General features: G+C 55.4%; 10 protein-coding genes across 10 annotated transcripts; 4 read left to right on the top strand and 6 right to left on the bottom strand.

Moving 5' to 3' along the window:
- The first annotated feature begins 102 nt into the window (after positions 1 to 102).
- On the top strand, positions 103 to 3,567 carry QC761_110280 (uncharacterized protein). The gene is made up of 2 exons (XM_062874320.1): positions 103 to 1,302; positions 1,385 to 3,567. Exons 1-2 carry the CDS (start codon positions 803 to 805, stop codon positions 3,513 to 3,515), a joined length of 2,631 nt encoding a protein of 876 aa, XP_062737438.1. The 5' UTR covers positions 103 to 802; the 3' UTR covers positions 3,516 to 3,567.
- A 399-nt stretch (positions 3,568 to 3,966) lies between these two features.
- Positions 3,967 to 5,584, top strand: URH1 (Uridine nucleosidase 1). The gene is made up of 2 exons (XM_062874319.1): positions 3,967 to 4,254; positions 4,334 to 5,584. Exons 1-2 carry the CDS (start codon positions 4,204 to 4,206, stop codon positions 5,468 to 5,470), a joined length of 1,188 nt encoding a protein of 395 aa, XP_062737437.1. The 5' UTR covers positions 3,967 to 4,203; the 3' UTR covers positions 5,471 to 5,584.
- Positions 5,585 to 5,780: 196 nt separating this feature from the next.
- Positions 5,781 to 7,376, bottom strand: ENV7 (Serine/threonine-protein kinase env7). The gene is made up of 2 exons (XM_062874318.1): positions 6,421 to 7,376; positions 5,781 to 6,360 (listed from the first exon to the last, which is right to left on the bottom strand). Exons 1-2 carry the CDS (start codon positions 7,112 to 7,114, stop codon positions 5,810 to 5,812), a joined length of 1,245 nt encoding a protein of 414 aa, XP_062737436.1. The 5' UTR covers positions 7,115 to 7,376; the 3' UTR covers positions 5,781 to 5,809.
- A 305-nt stretch (positions 7,377 to 7,681) lies between these two features.
- Positions 7,682 to 9,298, bottom strand: QC761_110250 (uncharacterized protein; the record flags this gene model as incomplete). The annotated part of the gene is made up of 1 exon (XM_062874317.1): positions 7,682 to 9,298. One exon carries the CDS (start codon positions 9,296 to 9,298, stop codon positions 7,682 to 7,684), a length of 1,617 nt encoding a protein of 538 aa, XP_062737435.1.
- On the top strand, positions 7,801 to 13,240 carry REV1 (deoxycytidyl transferase; the record flags this gene model as incomplete). The annotated part of the gene is made up of 2 exons (XM_062874316.1): positions 7,801 to 10,037; positions 10,117 to 13,240. The coding sequence occupies exons 1-2, from the start codon at positions 9,790 to 9,792 to the stop codon at positions 13,238 to 13,240; spliced, it is 3,372 nt and encodes a 1,123-aa protein (XP_062737434.1). The 5' UTR covers positions 7,801 to 9,789.
- Positions 13,241 to 13,358: 118 nt separating this feature from the next.
- On the bottom strand, positions 13,359 to 13,918 carry QC761_110230 (uncharacterized protein; the record flags this gene model as incomplete). Its single annotated transcript, XM_062874315.1, has 2 exons — positions 13,359 to 13,575; positions 13,635 to 13,918. 2 exons carry the CDS (start codon positions 13,916 to 13,918, stop codon positions 13,359 to 13,361), a joined length of 501 nt encoding a protein of 166 aa, XP_062737433.1.
- A 545-nt stretch (positions 13,919 to 14,463) lies between these two features.
- KEL3 (Kelch repeat-containing protein 3) lies at positions 14,464 to 16,962 on the top strand (the record flags this gene model as incomplete). Its single annotated transcript, XM_062874314.1, has 2 exons — positions 14,464 to 16,339; positions 16,396 to 16,962. The coding sequence occupies exons 1-2, from the start codon at positions 14,741 to 14,743 to the stop codon at positions 16,960 to 16,962; spliced, it is 2,166 nt and encodes a 721-aa protein (XP_062737432.1). The 5' UTR covers positions 14,464 to 14,740.
- QC761_110220 (uncharacterized protein) lies at positions 14,565 to 18,366 on the bottom strand (the record flags this gene model as incomplete). The annotated part of the gene is made up of 2 exons (XM_062874313.1): positions 14,565 to 18,002; positions 18,099 to 18,366. 2 exons carry the CDS (start codon positions 18,364 to 18,366, stop codon positions 17,278 to 17,280), a joined length of 993 nt encoding a protein of 330 aa, XP_062737431.1. The 3' UTR covers positions 14,565 to 17,277.
- A 604-nt stretch (positions 18,367 to 18,970) lies between these two features.
- Positions 18,971 to 19,897, bottom strand: QC761_110210 (uncharacterized protein; the record flags this gene model as incomplete). The annotated part of the gene is made up of 3 exons (XM_062874312.1): positions 19,491 to 19,897; positions 19,316 to 19,421; positions 18,971 to 19,057 (listed from the first exon to the last, which is right to left on the bottom strand). Exons 1-3 carry the CDS (start codon positions 19,628 to 19,630, stop codon positions 18,971 to 18,973), a joined length of 333 nt encoding a protein of 110 aa, XP_062737430.1. The 5' UTR covers positions 19,631 to 19,897.
- A 190-nt stretch (positions 19,898 to 20,087) lies between these two features.
- PDI1 (protein disulfide-isomerase precursor) lies at positions 20,088 to 22,262 on the bottom strand. The gene is made up of 3 exons (XM_062874311.1): positions 21,975 to 22,262; positions 21,725 to 21,891; positions 20,088 to 21,660 (listed from the first exon to the last, which is right to left on the bottom strand). Exons 2-3 carry the CDS (start codon positions 21,855 to 21,857, stop codon positions 20,267 to 20,269), a joined length of 1,527 nt encoding a protein of 508 aa, XP_062737429.1. The 5' UTR covers positions 21,858 to 21,891; positions 21,975 to 22,262; the 3' UTR covers positions 20,088 to 20,266.
- Between the last annotated feature and the right edge of the window lie 701 nt (positions 22,263 to 22,963).

Genomic DNA, 22,963 nt, shown 5'->3' with positions numbered 1-22,963 from the left:
ACCTGCAGGTCATATTGTAGTGAATACAAAGGGGGCTCAAAAGAAGCCTTCTCTTCACGATACTTGCTCCCTGGATGCTCCTTCCCAGGATCCTATATTTGTTGAACTTGCTCCCCTCCCCGGCATTGATCCCCCCGTTCCCCGATGACCGGTGCCGACGACTCCTTCTTGACGCTCGCTTTTTTGTTTTTTTGTGCTGTCACCAGACACCCGACAAACCTCCACCCGCAAATCAACTCACCCTGTCCATCGTCATTTTGCTGTGGTTACCTTTTCATTTCTCTACAGAGCCAATAGTCGCCCCAATCAACCAATTACGAATTATTTGGCCCTCATCAATTACATCCCCCGACTATTACAACGACTTTCCCAGCAAATTATCAGCGACCAAGTTCTTGTGGTTGCATTCATTAAAGGGACGACTGGCCAAAAGAAGCATCACAGGCCGAGCTTGGGAGAGGAGAGGAGAACAGACCGACAAAAAGGAAAGGCAATTCCACAAGCCCAGAAACAGCGACGACATTCTCTTGACTTCTGTTGATTTATTAGACGGAACAAGAGAAAAACAAAGATTGACGGAAAGCCACCCAATTCGGCGGCTCTCCTTTGTTGTGTTCAGGGGAGCTCCAGCTGCTAGCGGTCGGCATTCGCGCTCCGACCCCCCGGGCGGGAAGAGTGTTTCCCCAGGGCTTTGGTTGGGTGAAGGTGGGGAGGGGGGGGGGTGTCGTGTAAACAATTAAGCCATTCGCTGCTGGGGTTGGCCGCCAGGGTGCTGCCGCCGCCTCCAATTGGGTTGCCGAACATGGCCACCACCATCACCAGCACAACTTCTTCAACATACAACACCACCACCCGCCACACCTTGTCTAGGAGAAATAACGGTCGCGGCGGTCTCTCGTCCATTTCGACTCCCAACCTCAACCAGGTCTACAACGCACACTCGACCACGGCGACGCGCCTCGGCCCGCCCGTGCCCCAGTTGCTCTCGCGCAAAGGCTCCGTCGCCGCCCTGACGCAGAACTCGCTGGCCAGCATTCCGGATGATAGTGAAGCCTACGCCTACAACCAGGTTCTGGCCAGCGAAAACACCAACATCATGCCGTCCCCGCTTACCCCCGGCCGCCTTGGGGGTGCCGCCGGCGGAGAGGATGTCCAGGTGGGCGATGTCATCGATGTGCCGGGCAACATGACGGGCACCATCCGCTTCATCGGTCCCGTCACAGGTCGCAAGGGCACTTTTGTTGGTGTCGAGCTACATCCCGACTTTGCAGGCCGCGGCAAGAACAGCGGTGATGTTGACAGGTAAGTTGGACAAGCATCGGATCATGTGCATGCGAACCTTGGAATTATGCCGTTTTCTAACTGGGATAACCCCTTCTCGCAGTGTTTTCTATTTCAGAACCAAGGATCCAAACACGGGCATCTTTCTTCCCATTTCCAAAGCCGTCAAACGAGAACCACCACCCATCATGCCGACGAATTCGTATCCTCCCACCCCGGCCAGCGGCGGAGGTCTGAAGGTCGGAACTCAGTACTCGACAAACTTTACGCCACCGACTCCTGGTGTGCCGAAATTCAGCCAGTCCGTCGGCCCAGGCCGTGCCACGAGCCCTGTCGGCAAGAAGCCTACGCGCCCGTCGCTGCCGCGTCCGGAGTCGCCTGTGAGAAGGCTGCAGATGACGCCGGCGCCGAGACCCTCGATCGGGGCACCCGCTCCCCCACGATACGGCAGCCCGACGCCGAACAAGTTTGCCCAGAGTGTTCGCGGCACGGCGGGTGACCCGAGCAAGCGACTTCCTGCTCATCAGCGGAAAGGTAGCGTCGGACCGCGAAGTGTTTCTGTGCTTGGGGTGTCGTCTTCGTCGTATCAGGCCCATCACTTGAGTGAGGAGGATGCGGGACCGGTTGGCGTTCAGAGGACGCAGACTAATGGGAGTGCTGGGTCTGGCTTCAGCCTCAAGGTGAGGCCAGCCTCACGGGCTGCGTCTAGAATCGGGAGTCACGCCGTCAACAATGAGGAGGTGGAGCGTCTCAAGGCCGAGCTGGAAGATCGGGAGCGGCAGCTTAAGGAACAAGCGACCACGCTGATGGAGATGGAGAGCAGCTTGACGGAGCTGCAGGGGTTGATTGAGGGTTCCGAAGGGCAGATGCAAGCCGGACGGCGAAACAGTCTGGATGACAAGGATGCCAATGCGCTACGGGCGGTGCTGAGAGAAAAGAATGAAAAGATTGCCATGTTGACGGCCGAATTTGACGCTCATCGAGCCGACTTTCGGAGCACAATTGACACGCTGGAGATGGCAAGCACCGAGACGGAGAGGGTGTATGAGAAGAAGATTGAGGAGCTGATGCAGGAGATTCAGGAGCTGCAGGACAGGACGGCGGACGTGGATACTGTGGCTAACCAGCTGAAGCAGTTGGAGGAGCTGGTGCAAGAGCTGGAGGAAGGGTTGGAGGATGCGAGGAGGGGGGAGGCGGAGGCGAGGGGGGAGGTTGAGTTTTTGAGGGGTGAGGTGGAGAGGACGAGGTCGGAGCTGAGGAGGGAGAGGGAGAAGGCGCAGTTTGCTACGAATGGGTTGGCGCGGGGGGGTGGAGGGGCGACGAGCAAGGAGTTGGAACAGAAGGAAGATGAGATTAGGGGGCTCAAGGCGATTATTCATTCGTTGAGCAGGGATGCTGTTCCGAACGGGGGGGAGAATGGGGTGGTGGGTGCGGGTGCGGGTGCTGCTCAGCGGTCTGGATCTGTCAGATCACACCAAGGGGAGTCGATTGATGATCGGTTGAGCAGGGAGAAATTGGAGAGGGAGGTTGCCGAGCTCAGGGCCTTGGTGGAGAGCAAGAGCACGAGGGAGGAGACGCTGGAGAGGGAGCTGGAGACGTTGAGGAGGAGCGCGGTGAACTCGGCCACCATGACTGCTGGCAGTGGAAACGACAGGAATTCTTACCGGGACTCTCGCGGGACTGTTGTGCTGGCTCCCCGAAGCCCGGAGCATAAGCCTGCTGGTGGTGTCGGTAAGCACAGCAGAGGGAACACGCTGGACACGATGCCCGAAAGCGACTCTTATAGCACGGCCACGGGGGATAGTACCCTCTGGTGTGAAATCTGCGAGACGGCCGGGCATGACATTTTGACGTGTACCAACGTCTTTCCTGATCAACAGTCGCATCATCAGACGAGGGACAGCAGCAAGACACCTGATGGGGGGGAGGGTGTGTCTAGTGGTGGGGCCATGACTGAGGATGTGAAGCTTCCTGCGCCGTTGAGCCCGGTCAAGGCTGCCAAGAGCAGTGCTGTTACTGCTGCTGTCACTGCTGCTGCTGATGAGGAGCAGCAGCAGCCTACCAGTGCGGTGTCGGCGATCGAGAAGCCGCTTAGGGTCAACAAGGAGGCGGTTTTGGGGTCGGAGGAGCCGGCGGCTAGCATGGAGGGGGGTGTGGTGGATGAGCCGATGTGGTGCGCGCTTTGTGAGAGGACCGGACATGACAGTATTAGTTGTCCTGATGAGCAGTTTTGATGGGTTGGTTTGTTGATGTGTACAAGATCTGTTATTACTATTGCACGAGGGGGAGGGGGGGTTTATTGTTATAAGGGTTTTTCTGTCTCGAGGGCTTCATCAGATGGATGAGATGGCATGAGAAGGTATGGGGTGGGGGATGGGACTGGTAGATGGATGGATGGATGGATGGATTGGGTTGATAGGGAGTTTTATAAGTGTTATCATTGCCGTGGAGTTTTGAGCTCTGGGAATAGAGAGGTGTTTTCCGGAGATGATTTCTCTTTGTACAAGTGGTTTTTGCCACTCTTTTCTATGCTATATTCCCAACCCTCTTTTTCGATTTGTAACAGCCCTGGTCCTTGTCCTTGAAGATATGGAAACCTGGTTATTTTGATGCAAGCTTCCTAATTGGGCGATCAACCAAGTCCATCCAAGCTCAACGCCGTTGAGTTGGTGGACCCCTGACCTATCAACACCGCCTCAGCCGACCATACTAGGAGGAACACCTATAAGAACGGCTCTTACTCACCTCACTTTGCAGGTTGGTTCTGACACCCTGTAACAGAGAGCCTCTCATTCATTTCCTTTTTGGCTGTGAGATACTGCGATTTGTTTGCGACGCTTTCAACTTTCATCATCTTTTCAATACTTGATAGATCTCAAAGTGAGGGGTAACTAGACTTCACTCACTCACCCAACATTCAAGATGAGCGACACCCGCATCCCCGTCTGGCTGGACTGTGATCCAGGACACGATGTAAGTCTCCCTCTCCTCATGTTTACATCCCCTAGATGATAATATCTAACATGCCTGCCCCCCCTCCCCTCCGCCCCAGGACACCTTCGCCATCCTCCTCGCAGCCTACCACCCCGCCATCCGCATCCTGGGGGTATCAACCGTCTTCGGCAACGCCTCTTTAGAAAAAACAACCCACAACGCCACGTCCATCCTGACGGCAATCTCCCAGTCAGCCTCCATACCCGTCTACATCGGCGCCTCCAAAGCCCTCTTCCGGCCACCCATGCATCCCCCGACGGACATCCACGGCGAAACCGGCCTCGACGGGACAAAGCTCCTCCCCCCACCGGCTGTCCCTCCCGTGGCTACCATCCCGGCCATCGACGCGGCATACGAAGCTCTCAAATCCACCCCCCGGGGGACAGCTTGGGTGGTGGCCACGGGGAGTTTTACCAACGCGGCGGCATTGTTTATGAAGTACCCTGAACTCATCCAGCACGTTGCCGGTCTGTCGTTGATGGGAGGCGCGATAGGAAACGGGTTCACGGCCGCGGTCTTGGGGACCGTTGATGGAGTGCCGAGGGTGGGGAACTGGACTCAGTTTGCGGAGTTCAACATCCTTGCCGACCCTGAGGCGGCGGCGTTCCTGCTGACGCATGGGGAGCTGTCCAAGAAGACGACGTTGATCCCGTTGGATGTCACGCACCTGTGCCTCACCACCGCCCAGGTCCAGGAACTGATCTTGTACGGACCCGAGGGACGCAAAGAGGGGATGGTGCCCGGGAGGGGCAAGACGGAATTGAGGCAGATGCTCGTCGAGCTGCTCTTGTTTTTTGCGAAAACCTACGCCGACGTCTTTGGCATAACCGAAGGCCCGCCGCTGCACGACCCCTTGGCTGTTGCGGCGGTACTATCTGGGCTGGACGAAAAAGGGGGGCATAAAATCCCATTTTATGAACATGACCCCTCTGTGGGGGTGGGCATGGAGGGAAAGGGGGAGAGGTACGAGGTAAGTGTCGCCACAGAGGGAAGCTACGAAGATGCCAAAGCTGGTGCGAGGACGGGCCAGGTCACCGCGAGATTGCTACCCCAAGGCGAGGAAGGGGTGAGGATACCTAGGGGGTTGGACTTGGGGGTTTTTTGGAGGGTGTTGGAGGAGTGTATCTCTAGGGCGGACGAGGCGAATGAGAGGGCCAGGGCTGTGAAGCAAGAGGCCGGGGTTCCTACTGCTTAGAGTTGTTTGGATGGAAAAGATATAGAGAGTTGAATAGACGGACGGGGGGTGGTGGATGATATTTGGGGTATGTGATGTTCATAGTAGATTTCAAAGATTTCAAAAGAGTTTCCTGGCGTAGAATATCCAATCAAAATCAAAAATCACTGCAGTTCAAATTTTATCTGTCAAATCATTCCTCCCAGAGCAAGATATCATCTTGCAGAAAGATGCCCGCTCAACACCCAAAACGCCAGGCATGAGCCACCCCAATATCAAACATCCAAAATATTCAAAATAAAAAAAAATTGAAACAAAACCCCCTCAAAAACCATCATATATCACCCATCTTCACCCCGCCTAAGCAGCATCCTCAGGTAGCACCTCCAAAACCCGCTCCACCATCTCAATCAGCTCATCAATGTCCGGCCTCTCACTCGGCTCAACCCTTAAACACCTCCTCACCACCTCCCGTATCGGCTCACTAATCCCCTCCTCTTCTGTCGCAGCCGCCGCCGCCGCCGCCGTTGTGCCCCCAGGAGAAACCGGCCCCTTCCCCTTATTCTTCTTCGCCCCTGGCCCCTCATCCGGAAACCTCCAATCCCCACTCAGCACACAAATACTCAGCGAACCCCCCGTCTCATCCGACCTCATCTCAAACGGCGATTTCCCCACCAAACACGCATACAGCGTGCACCCCATGCTCCAAATATCAACCTTTGTGTCAACCACCGTCCCCGTCTTGACATCAAACAGTTCCGGAGCCCGGTAAGGCATGGTGCTATGCTCCGCAGCAATATCCTGCGTTGCAATAGCCAACGAACGGGAGGTGATTGGGAGAGGGGATTCAGCCACCGAACCGAGGTCCATGAGGATCGGTTCATCCCCCGAGTCGGAGATCATGATGTTTCCTGTTGTTTTCCGTCAGTTTTCCATGTTTGTCGAAAGAGCACAGATCCAGGGACACCAACCGGGCTTGATATCCCTATGAGCATAACTCCTCCTCTTCCCCCCCGTCTCCCTGGCCTGCGTGACCCTCTCATCCTCCGTCAGCAAACTCCTCCCCTGCTCCTGCTCATCGTCCACATCCGCCCCCCCATTCACCGTATTCTTGCCCCCTCGTTTCCTCCCCGGCACAACCATCTCTTCTTGCCCCCCTGCCCCGCCACCGCCCTGGTACACATGCATCCCCCTCAGCGCCCTACAGACCCCCAAAAACAATCCCATCAGCTTCCGTTCGGGAAACTTGGAATGATTCACCAAATTAGCATTAATCATGTCCTGCAGATTCCCTCGCTTGTAATATGGCAGCAAGACATAAACCGTCTTGCTCTCCTCCCCGCCGCCGCGCTCGGTGGCGATGGAGTAATCGACACTGTGGATGATGCCGGGGGTTGAGCCGAATATCTTGTAGGCCTCGACCTCCTTCATGGCTTGGGCGACGGATTCGGCGCCGAAGGGGCAGCGGATTTTCTTGAGGGCGTAGAGCTCGTGGTTGGGGGAGGAGAGGGACTGGACCAGGTAGACGTAGGAGAAGCCGCCTTCGCCGAGGAGGCGGAGGATCTTGAGGGAGCGGGAGTTGATCTTGAGGGTGGGGGTTCCCGGGAGGCAGGGGAGGCAAGAGGTGAGGAGGGGGTGAAGGAGGTCGAGGAGTATTTGGGACATGGTGGGCGGTTTGGGGCGCGCTCAATCGTGGTGTTTTGTTATTGCTGTTGTCGTTCGTTGCCGGGCGCGCAATCGCATGTAAGGATTAGGAGCCGACTCAACCGAGGGACGGGCTTCGTGTTTGGGCTGGTCTTCCGGGTATGGCTTGCGCTGTGCTGTGAGCAAATCAATGTGATGAACCGAGGATCCTGTCCTTTAGAAAAGTTGGTTTGTGCAAAAAAAGTGTTAGCTTGAGATAGATGTTGTAGGAGGATTATGTTGCGTCCTGCCATCTGGTTGCTGCTGCTGCTGCTGCTGCTGCGCAATGCATGCTGCCAGCCGCTCGCTAATTCGCCCAAGCCGCAGCCGCCCAAGGGTCGGGGTCTTGGGTGGGGCCGTACCTTGCACCAAGCAGCCTTACCTAACCTCAGCTATACTTGCGATGTCATTCCTATCTTCTGGATTTGGAACAGACAAGAGGTATCATGGAACGGTAGACACAAGAAAGATATATGAACAACAGTGTTGAAGGAGCATAGTCATGTGTTGTTTCCTTCTTGGATCAAACATTACTCTACAGCGGATAGCTCACTTAGACCCGCCCTTCTGCCTCTCCATCACCCGCATAACATCCTCAAAATTGTTCTTATCGCCCTTCCTCTTCTTCCCACCCCTCTTCCTCTTCTCCTTCTTGTCCCCACCACCTCCCCCATAGCCATCACCATACCCATCACTATCCTCACCCCACTCAGACAGCTTCACCTTTTTCTCCTCAAAGTCAGCATCATCCTCAAGTCTGCTTGACCCAAATCCCATGTCCATATCCTCATCATCGCGCAACGACTCCTGCAGCTTCTTTTTGAGCCTCTCTTCCCGCTCTTTAGCCTTGATCTCCTCCTCTGATTTCTCCAGTGCGCCATTTGCCTTTGCCTTCTTGAGTGCCGCCTGCAGCAAGGGATCATCCAAAGACGGTGCCTTGTATGTTTGGCCCGTCGAAAGATCCACCTTTCCTCCTCTGAAATTCTTGAAATAATCTCTCTCCTCTGGAGGGCCGGAGCTAGGTTTCGGTGGTGGTGGCACAGCTGCCGAGTCTGATCTCGCCTTCTTATCCTCATCAGATGACGAGTCCGAGTCTTCGAGCGCAGCTAATGGGTCGTAATCGGAGCCCGCGTCATCAAAGATGCTGATCTCCTTGCTCTCCTCCTCTTCCTTTGCCGCCCTCTCGGCTTCCTCCTGCTGTTTCCTGTAGAACTCTGGCACCTCCATACCAAGCACGCCGCGAGATGCCAGCGCGGCCGCTTCCCTGTCTTGTTCCTCCTCTAATAGTTTGTGGTCCACCTTCCGAATCTTTCGCACCTCATGGCCGTCCTCGTCAACAGTGATCTGAACCTCCCGACCCATGCTATCCTTTTCTATCCTCGTCCCCGGCGTCTTTTTCGCACCAATTTTCTTGAACTTGGACCCCAGACCCGACTCCTCTTTCGCCTTGGCCGCTTCCCTTGCCGCCTTCAACTCAGCCAGTAGCTGATTCCTCGACCTCTTCTGCCCTGGATTCAACGCAGCAGTCGCAAACTGCCCCTTCTTCCGCACCTTTTCCCTGGTCACAGCCTTGACTTCAGCATCAGCCAATTTCTCCAGGACACCGTCCACATCCTCCTCCACCTCCACCTCTTCCCCACGCTCATCCTCGCCTGCCTTTTTCCCACTCCAGACATCCTCCCCCTGCTTCACCCTCCTCAACAAAGCAAAATCAAGCCCCTTGACAAGATGCGTACTCGCCAAGTCACCCCCAGCAATCTGACTGCGCATCCGGTCGTACGTCTCCCTGTCGATCTCCTCCTGTTTGAAAGCCTCCTCCAACGCCTTCAGTCGTTCCACTCTCTCATCCTCCTCTTCTTGCTCCCTCTGCCTGGCGCGGTCAACGTAGCCCTCTGCGAACCGGGACCCTTTCGGGGCCGAGGTTCGGAATCGTTTGACTGTCTTTTCGAACTGCTTGTTTTTTTGCTCTGCTAGTTGCCTCGCGAAGTCGACTCGACCTGTTGATCGGGGGGTCATGGGGATGCTGGATTTGAGTCTGGAGCCGAGCGCGGCTGCTGCTGTTGGGCGGGATGGTGGTGGTGGTGGTGGTGGTGAGGAGGTGTCATTGTTGTTGGTGGAGGAGGAGGACTTGGAAAGGAGAAGTTTCCGGAATTCTTGATTGTTCATTTTGGGGAGTAAGGATGTGCAATGCGCTCTGGGTGGAAAAGAGCTGATATTTTGTTTGGTGTTGAAGAAGCTTTGTCGCAAAGCGAGCGCAAGGAACCTTGCAAGGCTAAGCACGTATAACTAAACATAAGTGGGGCGCGGGTTTAGGCGTCATGGTTACAGTGGGTTAGCTAGTTGTAGTTGCAAAGGGTCCAGTCACGGGACCACGCGTTGTGAGGTGGGGCAGGCATCAAGGCCGGAAACGGGGCCTTTGGGGACAGACAGGCCAAAGAGGTTCTTTGCCACTTGGAGTGAGAGCAAACTCGGCTGAGTGTTGGTTGCTTTTTGGGAGTAACGGCAGTTATTTGATACGATATCTTTTTCGTCGACTGACTTGACGGTATTTGGTCTTTTCATCGACATGAAACCGTCACCAACACCTCTCTCAGCTGCCGTTGGATGATGTCATTGTTATCGCTCAACCGCGTCTACAACAGTTTTGGTTATCCGACATGGGGAGTCGCTTGGAAAAGAACTCGGCTGCGGTGCAGAAGCGCATCGCGAGCCATGAGTTTGCCGATGAAGGCGGAGAGGAATACGAGGCCAGCGCCTTTGGGGGATTTGGCGACTATTTTCGGAGAAAGAAACTCAAGCTTCAGAACCTCGACGTCGAGTATCGCGCAGAAAAGGGCGATAAGCCGCAGATCTTCAAGGGAATCGTGGCGCATGTCACGGGGTACACTCAACCTCCTCTTCATGTGTGAGTTTTTTCTCCAAGACCACATATATATATATATATTTAGTATCCGGATCTCATAACTGATGCATAAGGTCTATAGCCTTCACAAAGAGCTCGTTCAACATGGCGCTGGCTTTCTGCAATACCTCGATGGCAAAACCACGGCAACACATATCATCGCCTCGGCCATGCCGCCAAAGAAGTCCGTCGACTTCACCAACTACCGTGTCGTCAAGCCGTCCTGGGTGGTAGACTCCATCCAAGCCGGAAAGCTGTTACCATGGACCGACTACCGCGTCATCGAACAAGGCCCACGGCAAAAGACCATCAAGTTTGACGGAAACAAAATGACGAGCCAACAACCCCAATCGAAGTCTCCCACGGGCTATCGAGAACAAACCCGTGATAGCTTCTACAACAGCCAGTTCCAAAAGTCCTCCCAACTAGCCTCACAACAGTCCAGCAGCCCCTTTCAACCAAGACCAGCCTTCAAAACCCACAACTCCAAGCCCCAGGATATCGACGACATCGACGATGCCGTGGACCTCGACACACCCTCAAAACCTCAAAACGAACCTCCCAGATCAGCCCAAAAACCACCCTCTCCCGACCCCATGGCACCACCACCACCACCACCACCACCACCCAAACCCATCCCAAACAAACCCCTAACCTCGGAAGAACACAACGCCCTCCTCCTCTCCGACCCGAAAGTCCGCGAATCCTCCACCGCCAACCCCGACTTTTTATCAAAATACTACGCCACCTCTCGTCTCCACCACCTCTCAACCTGGAAATCTGACCTCAAATCCCGCCTCCAGAAACTAACCTCGCAATCATGCTCCCGTCCTTCCAGCAAGCGGAAACCCAACCAGAGAAGATACATCCTCCACGTAGACTTTGACTCTTTCTTCTGCGCCATCTCGCTCCAGAAATGCCCCGAATACGCCGACAAACCCACCGTCGTAGCCCACGGTTCCGGCACCGGCTCCGAGATTGCCAGTTGCAACTACCCCGCGAGGAAATTCGGCGTCAAAAACGGCATGTGGATGAAGCGCGCGCTGGAGCTCTGCCCAGGGTTGAAGGTCTTGCCGTACGACTTTGCGGGGTATGAAAAGGCGAGCGAGGTTTTTTATCAGGTTTTGTTGGGGGTGGGGGGTGTGGTGCAGAGTGTCAGCATTGATGAGGCGTTGGTTGATGTAACGGATGTGGTGTTGAGGGAGGTTGGGTCGACGGGGGTGGGGGTTGGTGAGGGGAGTGTTTGTCGGGAGCAGGAAAAGGCGGAGGAGATTGCGAGGGGGTTGAGGGGGGAGGTGAGGAGGAGGACGGGGTGTGAGGTTTCGGTGGGGATCGGGGGGAATGTGCTGCTGGCCAAGGTTGCGCTGAGGAAGGCGAAGCCGGCGGGGCAGCATCAGATTCGGCCGGAGGAGGTGTTGGATTCGATTGGGGAGTTGGGGGTGGAGGGGCTGCCTGGGGTGGCGGGGAGTATTGGGGGGAGGCTGGAGGAGATGGGGATCAGGTTTGTGAAGGATATAAGGGGGACGACGAGGGAGAGGTTGGTGAGCGTTCTGGGGCCGAAGACGGGGGAGAGGTTGTGGGATTATGCGAGGGGGGTTGATAGGAGCGAGTTGGGGGAGCAGCCGGTGAGGAAGTCGGTCTCGGCGGATGTGAACTGGGGGATCAGGTTTGTCAGTCAGGAGGAGGCGGAGGAGTTTGTGAGGAATCTGTGTGGGGAGTTGGAGAAGAGACTTTTGGCCGAGGGGGTGAAGGGGAAGCTGTTGACCGTGAAGATCATGAGGCGGTCGTTGGATGCGCCTTTGGATCCGGCGAAGCATCTTGGTCACGGGAAGTGCGATACTTTCACCAAGAGCGCGAGCTTTGGGGTGGCGACGTGTGATGCCGAGGTGATCGGGAAGGAGGCGGTTGGGATCTTACGGTCTCACAAGTTCAGCCCTGGAGATCTGAGAGGCATAGGGGTCCAGATGACCAAGCTTAACCACATCAAACCGTCAGCAGCGCCAGAGGGCAGTCAGAAGAAGCTAAATTTTGGCAATGCTGTTGCTGCTCAGCCTCCGCCACCGAGGAGAGAGAGGGAACAGATTGTCGACGACCACGTTCCGTACCAGCTCAAACGTTCATCCTCCTCAGGGCATGAAGTCGAACACGACCCCATCACCGAAGACCCATTAACACCCAAGAAACCCAGAGTCCACCCGGCACTCGCCCTCGCAGAAGCCAACGCTGCCGACGAAAAGGCCAATGCCCCGCTCAACGTCCGAGGAACACAGTTCATCCTCCCCTCCCAAGTCGACCCTGCCGTCCTAGCCGCACTCCCCCAGGATGTCCGCAGCAAACTAATCGCCCGAGCCAAACGTCCCACCTCCCCTACCCCTGCTGCGAAATCCCGCTCCGCCAGCCCGGCCACGGCAGAGGAAGTCCCCCCCGACGTCGACCCCGAAGTCTTTCACTCCCTCCCAGAAGACATGAGAGCAGAGATATGGGCTCAATACGGCGGCGGTCCAGCCCGGCAAAGCCAGCTGCCCTCTCGACAAGCAGTCCGTCCGCAATCCCCCCGAAAAAACGGGACAATCCACCACCTCTCTGAAGAACGACCTCCCCCCTCCCCCAAACGGGGGGGCGGTAAATCCCTTTCCAGTCGGGGCAAACAATCCGGTTCCGGGGGGGCCAGACTCTTTCAAACAAACTTTACCCGTGCCGTCCCCGGTGCGGTCGAGGATCTCGACCCTGAAGTGCTGGCGGCTTTGCCGGAGGATATGCGGAGGGAGGTGATTGACGATCACCGCAGGAGGAAGTTGACTGTTGACGCTGCGCATCATCACCACCGTCGACCTCCCGCACCGCCGCAACAGAAGACTTTGCAGTTTGGGAGGCCGCTGAAGCTGGCGTTCACGGGGGAGGAGGGGAAGGTGACGGAGTTGGAGGAGGTCAAAAAGATGGTGAGGGCGTGGTTTGAGATGAATAAGGAGGAGGGGCCGCATGAGACGGATGTGGAGGTTTTTGGAGGGTATGTCAAGGGGGTGGTGACGGTGGAGAGGGATATGGAGAAGGCGAGGGGGTTGGTTAGGTGGTTGGGGTGGTTGGTTGAGGAGGAGACGGAGACGGAGGAGGGGAGAAAAGGGTGGGAGGAGGCGGTGGAGGGGATCAGGGGGTTTGTTGGGGAGGGGGTGAGGGAGAGGGGGTTGGGGGGGATGGATACTGGGTAAGGAATAAATAAGATGGATGGTTACCCCAACAGGACGCGTATTCTGAACAGTGTGGTTCGCTTGGTGTGTGTCATATATACATTACATTACTATGTTTTGAGAAGAGGTGGGGGCGGGTTTAGAAGACAGAATCAAACACCATCATCCCCACTGCTCCGAACGTTACCAACAATGAAAGATCCCCGGCAAGACTGGCGGCTGCGCTGGTGATATAAAGGGTCAACTTGAGGCTCCCGCCGCAGGACTGGGTGCTGTTGCCGTCGCAGGGGAGGTCGCATTCCTTGTCGGAGACCTTGGTGGAGAGGGTTGACAGGGTTTGGGAGCACCAGCATTCTCTGTTACGCACATGTCAGTCACGCCGCATGAGTGTAAGTGAGCGAGTGAGACAACACACCTGGAGTACTCCAACCCGGCGTATTTATACGACCCCTTGCCGCAGAACTCCCAGCACTTTTCGACCGTCATGATGTCGGGCTGCACGCTGTTGCTGCCGCCGTCGAGGGCGCGGCGGGAGGTGGTGTTGACGAAGAGATCGGTTGTTTCGGTGTAGCAGCCGTGGTAGGCGTAGCCTTGGCCGCCGGCCAGGATGGTGACTTGTTTCTGTGTGTTATCGTCATTCTGGGCGGCGACGAGGAGGCCGAGGAGGGATGAAAACAGGAGGGTGAAAAGCTTCATCATTATGGTCTCTCAATGGGTTGTGGAAAATGAGCGTGATGGAGGGAAGAACAGAACGCCGGTAAGAAAACGAAGGAAAAGAGACGCGTGAAAAAAAAAAAAAAAAGAAAAGAAAAAAGCGAGGGAGACCCAAAGCTTTTTGTTTAATCTTATTGAATGTAAGCCGGTGGCCCAATTTCCCCCAGACCAAGAAGAGCTGAAGCCTAGAAGCTGACAGGAACTGCGCGCCAGGAGGGCGATAGGGCTGACGATTTTGAGTGGCAGCTGGGGGTGGAGGGGCGCTAGGCTTTATTTGGGTGGCGTTGGGCAAGGTTCGGGGTTTGTGAGCGTTTGCTGTTTTGGGTTTTGTTTTGGGCACTGTGATGGCATTTGGTGTTGGATGATATGAGAATATATTTGAAGGATAGAGGTGTAGAGGTAGTTTCCTGGTGTTTACGAAAGGCTTCCATGTCTTCTGTGTTGTGGGGGTTGTGGCAGTCGGTGGGGGGGGGGGTTGAGAGACTTGCAGAGTACAAAAAGCGCTGTCTTTGTCCTTCTTACTCACACTTGGCCAAAGTTGAAATATCAAGTGTGTATCCAGCTTGATTTGAGTCCAACAAAATCGATATACCAGCTTTGCTTCTTATTTCTTGAACACACTGAGCTTTTTCTCTTGTTCCATCATCACAACAACCTGATTCAGACAACCACCTGCAGTTTCTGAAAGGTGGAGACGCCTCTCAACGACATCGCATAGCTACTTCTCCGCACCTCACAAAGTCTTCTTCTCACCCTCACCTCAGAAACACATCTCACTCACACGTCTCACCCGACGTCTCGTCCGCCATGGCCAAGGCAAAGGGAAAAAAGGGCAAGTCCGAGTCCAAACAGGCCAAGCTCGCCGAGAAGAAGCAAAAGCAAGAGAAAAAGGCGGACAAAAAGTCAAAGTCCAAGGCGTCCAAAAACAACGGCGACGTCGACTCGGACGACGACGTCGATCTCGATGCCGTCCTCGAGGAGATGCGCCTGCAGCAAGAGCAGCACCACAGAATCACCGAGACAGTCCTCGACGCCCCACCCCCCGTCAGCAGCTACGCCTCCTTCCTCGCCAACCCCGTCAACTCCAACCAGCTGCTCCTCTTCGGCGGCGAGCTCTACGACGGCGCCCGCGCCAGCTTCTTCAACAAGCTCTATGTCTACTACATCGACAAGGACGAGTGGCGCTCCATCACCTCCCCCAACGCCCCCCTCCCCAGGTCCTCCCACGCCTGGTGCCGCGGCGGCAACGACTCCAAGTCCATCTACCTCTTCGGCGGCGAGTTCTCCTCCCCCAAGCAAGGAACCTTCTACCACTACTCCGACTTCTGGAAGCTCGACTGCTCGACCAAAGAGTGGACCCGCGTCGAGACGAAAGGGAAATCCCCCCCGGCCAGGTCGGGTCACCGCCTGACCTACTACAAGCAGTACATCATCCTCTTTGGAGGATTCCAAGAAACAACCGGCGATCACAAGTACCTCGGTGACGTCTGGATTTATGACACCACCAGCTTTGTCTGGCACACCCCCTCCCTCCCCCCGGCCCAGCTCAAGCCCGATCCCCGGTCCAGCTTCACTTTCTTGCCCCACGACCAGGGCGCCGTCCTGTACGGCGGTTTCTCCCGGGTCAAGGTCAACCCCGGCGCGGGAAAAGGCGGGCAGCAATCGGGCAAGAAGTCAAAGGGCGGCGGTCATGGAGCCAAAATGACAAAAGTGGTGGGCATGATCCACACGGATTGTTTTTTTCTGCGTGTCACTCCCCCGCCGTCGGACGCGCCACAGGGTACCCTTCCAACAGTGAGATGGGAGCGAAGAAAAAAACCGGCCAACGCGCCCAACCCACCCCGTACCGGCGCCGCGATGGCGTTCCACAAGGGGAGAGGGATCATGTTTGGGGGTGTGCATGATCATGAGGAGACGGAGGAGGATGTCGACTCTGATTTTTTCAACCAGCTTTTCGCGTGGAATATTGAGCGGAACAGGTTCTTTCCTCTTGGACTGAGGAAACCGAGGACTAATAATGCTGGGAAAAAGGGGGGTGGTGGTGGTGGTGAGCGTGGAGGGAGAAGGGGGAATCGGCAGGCTAATGAGGAGGAATTGCTGAGGTCTTTGGCGAAGCTTACTGCTGGTGGTGGTGGTGGTGATGATGATGATGTGATGGATATTGACCTGCCTGGTGAACAGGAACCTGACGAACCGCCGGCCAGGAAGGAGTTTCCTGTCAGCAATGAGCTGCCTCATGCGAGGTTTAACGCTCAGCTTGCGGTGCAGGATGATGTGTTGTATATTTACGGCGGGATTATGGACAAGGGGGGCAGGGATGTCATTTTTGATGACATGTACGCGATTGACCTTGGGAAGTTGGATGGGTGCAAGGAGATTTTCAATAGGCCTTTGCCAGACTGGATTGTAAGTTTCGAGCGTCGCAAACTGCGGAACGTATCGACTGAGACTGTGAACCACAGGAATCCGAGGATGAAGATGATGATGACGAGGATGACGACGAGGAAGATCACTCCGACTCGGAAGAGGAAGAAGATGAAGGTGAAGATGAAGAAATGGAGGGCGGTATTGAAAAGAACAACAGCAAGCCCTTCACCCCTTCCAAACGCGGGAGGAAAGCTCCCGCTTCTTCGGCCGCTGACGCGGAATCTACTCCTTCGGAACGAGAACACGGGGAGGCGGAGACTGCTGCCGCTGCCGCTGAGGAGCAAGATGAAGTGGTGGATGACGGCTTGCCTCATCCGAGACCGTTTGAGAGCCGCAGGGACTTTTTCCAGAGGACGTCGAACGAGTGGCAGGAGATTTTGATGACCAATCTGAGGTGGAAGAACATCCAGCCTGAGACGCTGAGCATCAAAGAGATCAAGTCCAAGGCTTTCGAGCTGAGCGAGGAGAAGTGGTGGGATTGCAGGGAGGAGATCACGGCTATGGAGGACGAGCAGGAGGCTGCCGGGATTGGGGAGGTGGTTTCGCTTGCTGATAGGGCCGATGGTGGTGGGCACGGGGGTGGTGCTGCGAGGAGGCGTTGATTGGGTTGGGGTTCGTGATGTGAATTGTTTGTACCAAGTGGTTTAGCTCCGGCTTGGGATCTTTGTTGATGCTGTGCAAGTTAAACCTGACCCAGCTAGGCTTGTTGATACCACATCCCCCAGACATGCTTGACTCTTGTTCATGTTGCATGAAATGAATAAGCAGACTTGGATCAACTTGTCGTTGATTTGGTCATTGAATTTGGGTATTTCCAAACCACACTTGAACCAGACCAGATCCCTTCCACAACCAAAAACTCCAGGGTATCATTGTTTCCAACCATATATAATCCCAAACACCCCTCTTCCATATCCTCAAAGCCCATACCTAGTAACACACTCCTCTTTATGCCCCTCCAAACAATCCAGCCCACAAACCCTCACCCCACACTTCATACACTTGACCCTACCCCAATACCCGCACATCTCGCAAAACACCCTGATCGGGTACCTCTCCCCCTCCTCCCCAAAAGAAGCCCTCGAGTCCATGTAACTCAACGGCGGTGCCGTCATCAAGCTCCTCAGCTCCTCATCCGTCGGAAAACTCGGAACAACCGACACAAGCAAAGGATCGTCATCCCCCGGATGCGCCGCCGGCGGCCTTTTCCTATAAGCCGGCAGAATCGTCCCATCCGCCGGATACGTCTCAACCAGCTTCTCTACCTCGTCCGGAGGAGCAGCAGGAGAATCAATCATTTCCACATCTTCCCCTTCCGCCGCGAGTTGTCTGGCCCTTTTCCTCTCCTCCTCCTCCTCCTCCTCCTCCTCCGCCGCCGCCGCCGCCGCCGCCTTCACCGCCGCCCGTTTAGCAGCCGCCTGCCCCCTTTTACTCCCACCCTTTTCCCTCACCGGAGCAGGACTCGCACTCTTCGCCTGCGGAGTCGCCACCACTGGTTTATTGAGGAAAAGCAACGGATTGTTCACCACCGCGGCGGGGTTACTCTCCGCCAGCGCGAGCAGAGCCTGGTAATCATCGAGATGGTTCGCAAACGTCTTTTGAGACTGGAGGATTTTTCGGACGGTGGGGGTGTGTTTCTGTGCTAAATTTTCCCCCAACCCAACCCAACCCAAAGCATTAGACTACCGCCACTCTTCTAGGGGAAGGGGAAAAAAATATGGGGGGGGTGGAAACGTACACGATCTACTGCTACTCGGAACAGGAATGCTCACATCCCTCTGATTGTCTCGATTCAGCGCCTCGAGATCTTTCCTCAACTTGTTTTCTTGTCGAGCTGTCAAGTCGGACAAGCTCAGCCCAGGCTGGGTATTCCGCGCGGCTCGTTTGCGGTTCTTTGGCTGGAGGGCGGTGGCTGACAGGGAGGGGCCGGTGTCGGGGACGTAGGCCCAACCGGGGGTGGTTTTTGTTGCTGTCGAGGCTACTTCTATGACGCCAAAGTTGTTCATTTTGGAGGAGGTGGTGGTGATGGTGGTGGGGAGTTGCGGGAGGAGGTCGACGCGCAAACCGTGTCGCGGGAAGTGTTTTGGCCGGGTAGATGTAGGTGGGTGGTTCAAGAAGGAAAATCAATTGCGGAGCCCAGCCCCAAGAAGTCTGGCTGGGGAACCTTGCTGGCTAGGCAAGACTAGCCCACTAATGACGACAAACACATGTTAAACTCCCAACGTCTCACCTCACGTCTTGCCAATACATCGGACAAGTCGTGTCACTGATTCTCATCACTTTTGGATTGATAGGGGACCCAGCTGCATCATGCAGAATATCAAACCATTCCACAGTATACACATACACATCCCTTCACATGTTCACACCCAAATCAAAACCTCAAAACTTGATATTGCGCCTCCAACCATCCATCAGTAGCATTCTTTTCCGATGTAATAGTTCTTGCTTTGCTTGCTTTGCTTGCTTGCTTGCTCGTTCATCCTTCCAAAAAAACAGACTCCCTCCCGATTAATCCTCCTCCCCCTTTCTCTTCCTCCCCAAAATCCATTGCATGTATCCCCCGTATTTTCCTCCCAGCGCCAAAACTTTTCCCATACCTCCCTTCTTTTACCTCTTTTTCTTCTCCAACAACTCCATCTTTTGCTCCATCGCAGTGATATACTCGCTCAACCTCTCCACCGAACGCTGCAGAGTCTGTCCCCAGTCGTCAGTCAAAAATGCCCAATCACTCCTCTCCTTCTATCACTCCATCTAGAAAAAGCAAAGTCTAGAAATCTAGTCTTTCTTTTTTTTTTTTTTTTTTTTTTTGTTGGTGTTCTCTCCCGGTGTAAAGTCGTGTATCAAAACTGTTGGAAAAACCCCCTCCAGCAGTCCAAAAAATTCAAAAAAAAATTCAAAAATTGGATAAAGTTCAAAACAAAGAGTGCAGAAGAATCAAATGCAAACACGCACGTAAATATCCTCAGTCAGCAGCTCGTTCGAAGCCTTGTACTCCTGCACGGCGTAATAGTACACGCCCGCGCCGGCCAAGGTGCTGCCGAAGAAGAAGCCAAAGAGCCTGTCCATCACCATTATTAGCCCACATCCCCCATCCCCCTCACCCCTCCCCCAGGAATTGAAAACTCACCCCCCTCTCAACGCCCCAACGGGCTTCCTCGCGGGCAGGGGAACCGCCCCGGCAACGGCCGCGTCCCTCCTGACAGCCGTCGTGCTCATCATGCGCAGAGCAGGCAAAGCTCGGGTCAAAATCCTAGAGGTGGTGGCCATCGTGCGTCGTTCGTTCGTTCGTTCGTTCGTTTCGTGCGGGATAGTAGTAGGTAGACTGTGACTGTTAGAGGGGGTTTGTGTCTGGAGAAGCGAAAAGAGAGAGGGAGAGAGAGAAAAAAAAATTCCCCAGGGGCTAATAATAAGCCAAAAAGTAATAAAAACTTCCAGACAGGGAGGGCGCAGGAACGTGGCGGTACGGTAGCCGGCGGAATAGTCGGGTCAGGCTGAGGTGTCAGTGAGACCAAACTTGGGATGGGGGAATCTGGACCGGCCGGGGTCTGGCATGCGGGACATGCAAGGTCGGCCAATCATGACCCCACATTCCGGGATCTCGTCAGGCGGTCAGGAACGGCACAACTTTAATTATTTGACCAGAAACGACTGAACATGGCCCTGATGATACAGAGACGAGCGAGACAAACAAAGGGGTGGCAACATCATCATCATGGTTCAGCGAGAAAGGAAAAAAAGAAAAAACCATGTATTCATCATAACTTCAATTTCATTAACCAGATGCACAAAGGTATAGGTATTTTGGTTGCTCCCAGTCCCCAGAAAATCCCAGGCGTGTCATTCCACCCATTGTCCCTGATAACCCCGTAAGAAATGCTTAAAATACAAGAATCCGCTCCTCTTCTAGAGCTCGTCGTGGTCGGCCTCCTTGGCAGCCTCCTTGGTCTCGGCCGCGGGCTCGGCAGAGCTGGCCTCCTCAGAAGCGGCGGGCGCAGCTGATGGCTCCTCAGCCTCCTCAGAGACGGAAGCCTTGTACTTGCCGTTCTCGGCAACGAACTTGATAAGGTCATCAACGGTGCGGGAGCCAGAGTAGGTGACGGGCTCGTTCTTGGCGCCGGCGGGGTAGAGCTTGATGGTGGGGAAGCCCTGAATCTCATCGGGAACGTCGTTGGCAGTGGCATCAACCTTGGCAATGACAACCTTGTCCTTGAACTCACTCTTGGCGTAGAGGCTGGCGAGCTCGTCGTACTTGGGAGCAAGGGACTTGCAGTGACCGCACCACGGGGCGTAGAACTCGATCAGGACATCCTTGGTGTCGTCAAGGACAATGTCGTTGTAGCTCTTGGCAACAACAACCGTGACGGGGCCCTCCTGCTTCTCGGGGATGGGCTCAGACTTGATGCTAGGCTCGACCTTGCCGGCGACAAAGTCATCGACGAAAGTTTTGATGGCCTCGAGGGTGATCTCCTTCTCCTGGTCGAAGGGGAACTTCTGGTTCTTGGCCGTCTCCTGGATGGCGAAGGCGGGGAACTTGTCGGTCTTGAGGTTGAGGTTGCCAGCGTGGGCACCATAGGCCTTGGCGTCGATGGTGCCAAAGTTGACAACACCACGCTGGGCCTCGGCGATGGGCTTGAGCTTCTCGCTGATCTCCTTGCGCTCCTCGGCCGTCTCGGCGAAGATGTAGGCAAGGGGAAGGCCGGCCGACATGTAGTCGGAGTAGGTCTCGGGGCCGATCTCGCCGATGAGGGGAGTGGCGGCCGTCTTGGCGAACTTCTGGATGGCCTCAGCCTCGAACTTCTCGGTGAAGACGGACTTGCCCTCGTCAAAGTCCTTGTAGACAACGACGGCGGGGGCCTTGACGCCCTCAGCCTCGGCGAGAGCGGCATCGGTGCTGACACCGAAGGGGTAGTCGTCACGGAGCTTCTCGGCGACGGCAGAGAAAGCCTCGCTGGAGGCCTTATCGGCGGCGTCGACGTAGGCGACGATGACGACCTTGTCGGCCTTCTTGAACTCCTCCAGAGTGTCCTTGGTGACGTCGGACACAGCGGGGAGGGACTGCTTGATCATGTAGGAGGTGATGGCACCAGCCTTGCGCTGGCCCTTGTAGGGGCCGACATTGTCGAGGCCGCGGAAGACCTTGAGGGTGGGGTAACCCTCAACGCCGTGTTGTTGGCAGAGCTCCGTCTCTTCTGTGCAGTCGATCTTGGCGAGCTTGATGTTCTTCTCCTTCAGCGTCGTGGCAGCCTCCTCGTACTCTGGGGCGAGGGCCTTGCAGTGGCCGCACCACGGGGCGAAGACTGCAGGACGGGGGAGGTCAGCTGGTTTTCCTCTAGAATACGGACAGAGGCCATTGACACTTACACTCAGCAAGGACGAGGTCGTTGGCCTTGACAAAGTCGTCGAAGGTGTCCTTCTTTAGCTGGACAACGTCGGAAGCAGTGGCGATGGCCGCAGCGGCGAGGAGGCCGAGGGCGATTCTGTGAACCTTCTGCATTGTGATGTGTTGTGTGGATGTCCTGTGTGGTGTTCTGCGGAGGAGAGGAGAGGACAGGTCAGTCGGCTGCGGGAAAAAGAGTGGCGGTGACACGGTTGGAGAACGAAGAGATCTTACTCTGGACTATTTAAAGGCAGAAGAGGACAGGTGGGGGGTTATCAGCTGGCGTTTGAATGGACAGAGACCCTATACAGAAAGATACCGGCGGAATAAGGTATATGTGGGGAAGGGGAAGGGCTCTCTGGAGGGAGTGAATTGCTTGGAGCAAAAGAGAAGTATCTCCCGGAGGGCTCTGGAGTGAATGGAGGCCGGCTTCTTGTATCTCGGAGGCTGTTCGATTGCTCCTTGGGTCGTTGCTCCAGAGAACAGGTGTCTTTTCCACGGACAGCTGCAAGCTCCGGCAACATTGGCCCCCGCCATTCGCCGCCTTGGTCCCCAATGGGGAAAAGGTGGGGCCCATTAACCAGGGCTGAATTGATCAATGCCTCGCCAACCGTCGGGGGGGACTTCTCCACAAAATAGAGCCTTGTGATGCTGTAGCGCTTATACACGAGGGGGAGCAACTGTAACCTGGAGAGCCTAAGGTCTCCGCTATGCTGAAGTCCGAATCAGATGAAGACAGTTTTCAGATTGTTCAAACAAAGAGCTGACAATTCCACAAAACTTCCTCGCTAACAATTCTGCAAATCAGCATGCATTCTTCACGATAAGGAAACCAACCCACCCTACCTACCTGAATGCAGGACGATCACTCCCAATATCCAGCATAACAGTTGGTTGTAGTCCCATATCCCGTAACAGGTACGCCAAGCAGGTGGTTGGTCTACTACCCCACACAGAAGACAGACAGACAACCAGGTCCCTCAGCTCAGGGGTCCATTTGCCCCTCGCCCGCCCTTCCCGTCCCCTGCCCCCATTGGCAAAAATGCTGTTGCCTTCGCACTTTGGCATCCAACGGCGGCACCTCGTGAAGAAGTTGCCACGAATCCCATTGAAACAGGCCGCCGCTCCGTCTTAGCCGGCGCCGTTAACTCTGTATCAGACGGAAGCAGATCCCGAATCAAATGCTTGATAAGCCCCCAGGAGCGTATTTCTCCCGACCGTTT

Source organism: Podospora bellae-mahoneyi, assembly GCF_035222275.1.
Source record: "Podospora bellae-mahoneyi strain CBS 112042 chromosome 1 map unlocalized CBS112042p_1, whole genome shotgun sequence".
Lineage (NCBI taxonomy): Eukaryota > Fungi > Ascomycota > Sordariomycetes > Sordariales > Podosporaceae > Podospora > Podospora bellae-mahoneyi.
This window is presented reverse-complemented; position numbering and strand designations above follow the sequence as displayed.

Coding starts and splice junctions, on each gene's coding strand:
- ENV7 (XM_062874318.1), bottom strand. CDS start 7,114: ATGTCCCAAATACTCCTCGACCTCCTTCACCCCCTCCTCACCTCTTGC. Junction 6,361..6,420: donor TCATAGGGATATCAAGCCCG/GTTGGTGTCCCT, acceptor GGAAAACAACAG/GAAACATCATGATCTCCGAC.
- PDI1 (XM_062874311.1), bottom strand. CDS start 21,857: ATGCAGAAGGTTCACAGAATCGCCCTCGGCCTCCTCGCCGCTGCGGCC. Junction 21,661..21,724: donor CGACCTCGTCCTTGCTGAGT/GTAAGTGTCAAT, acceptor CCCGTCCTGCAG/TCTTCGCCCCGTGGTGCGGC.
- URH1 (XM_062874319.1), top strand. CDS start 4,204: ATGAGCGACACCCGCATCCCCGTCTGGCTGGACTGTGATCCAGGACAC. Junction 4,255..4,333: donor ACTGTGATCCAGGACACGAT/GTAAGTCTCCCT, acceptor CCTCCGCCCCAG/GACACCTTCGCCATCCTCCT.
- QC761_110280 (XM_062874320.1), top strand. CDS start 803: ATGGCCACCACCATCACCAGCACAACTTCTTCAACATACAACACCACC. Junction 1,303..1,384: donor AACAGCGGTGATGTTGACAG/GTAAGTTGGACA, acceptor CCCTTCTCGCAG/TGTTTTCTATTTCAGAACCA.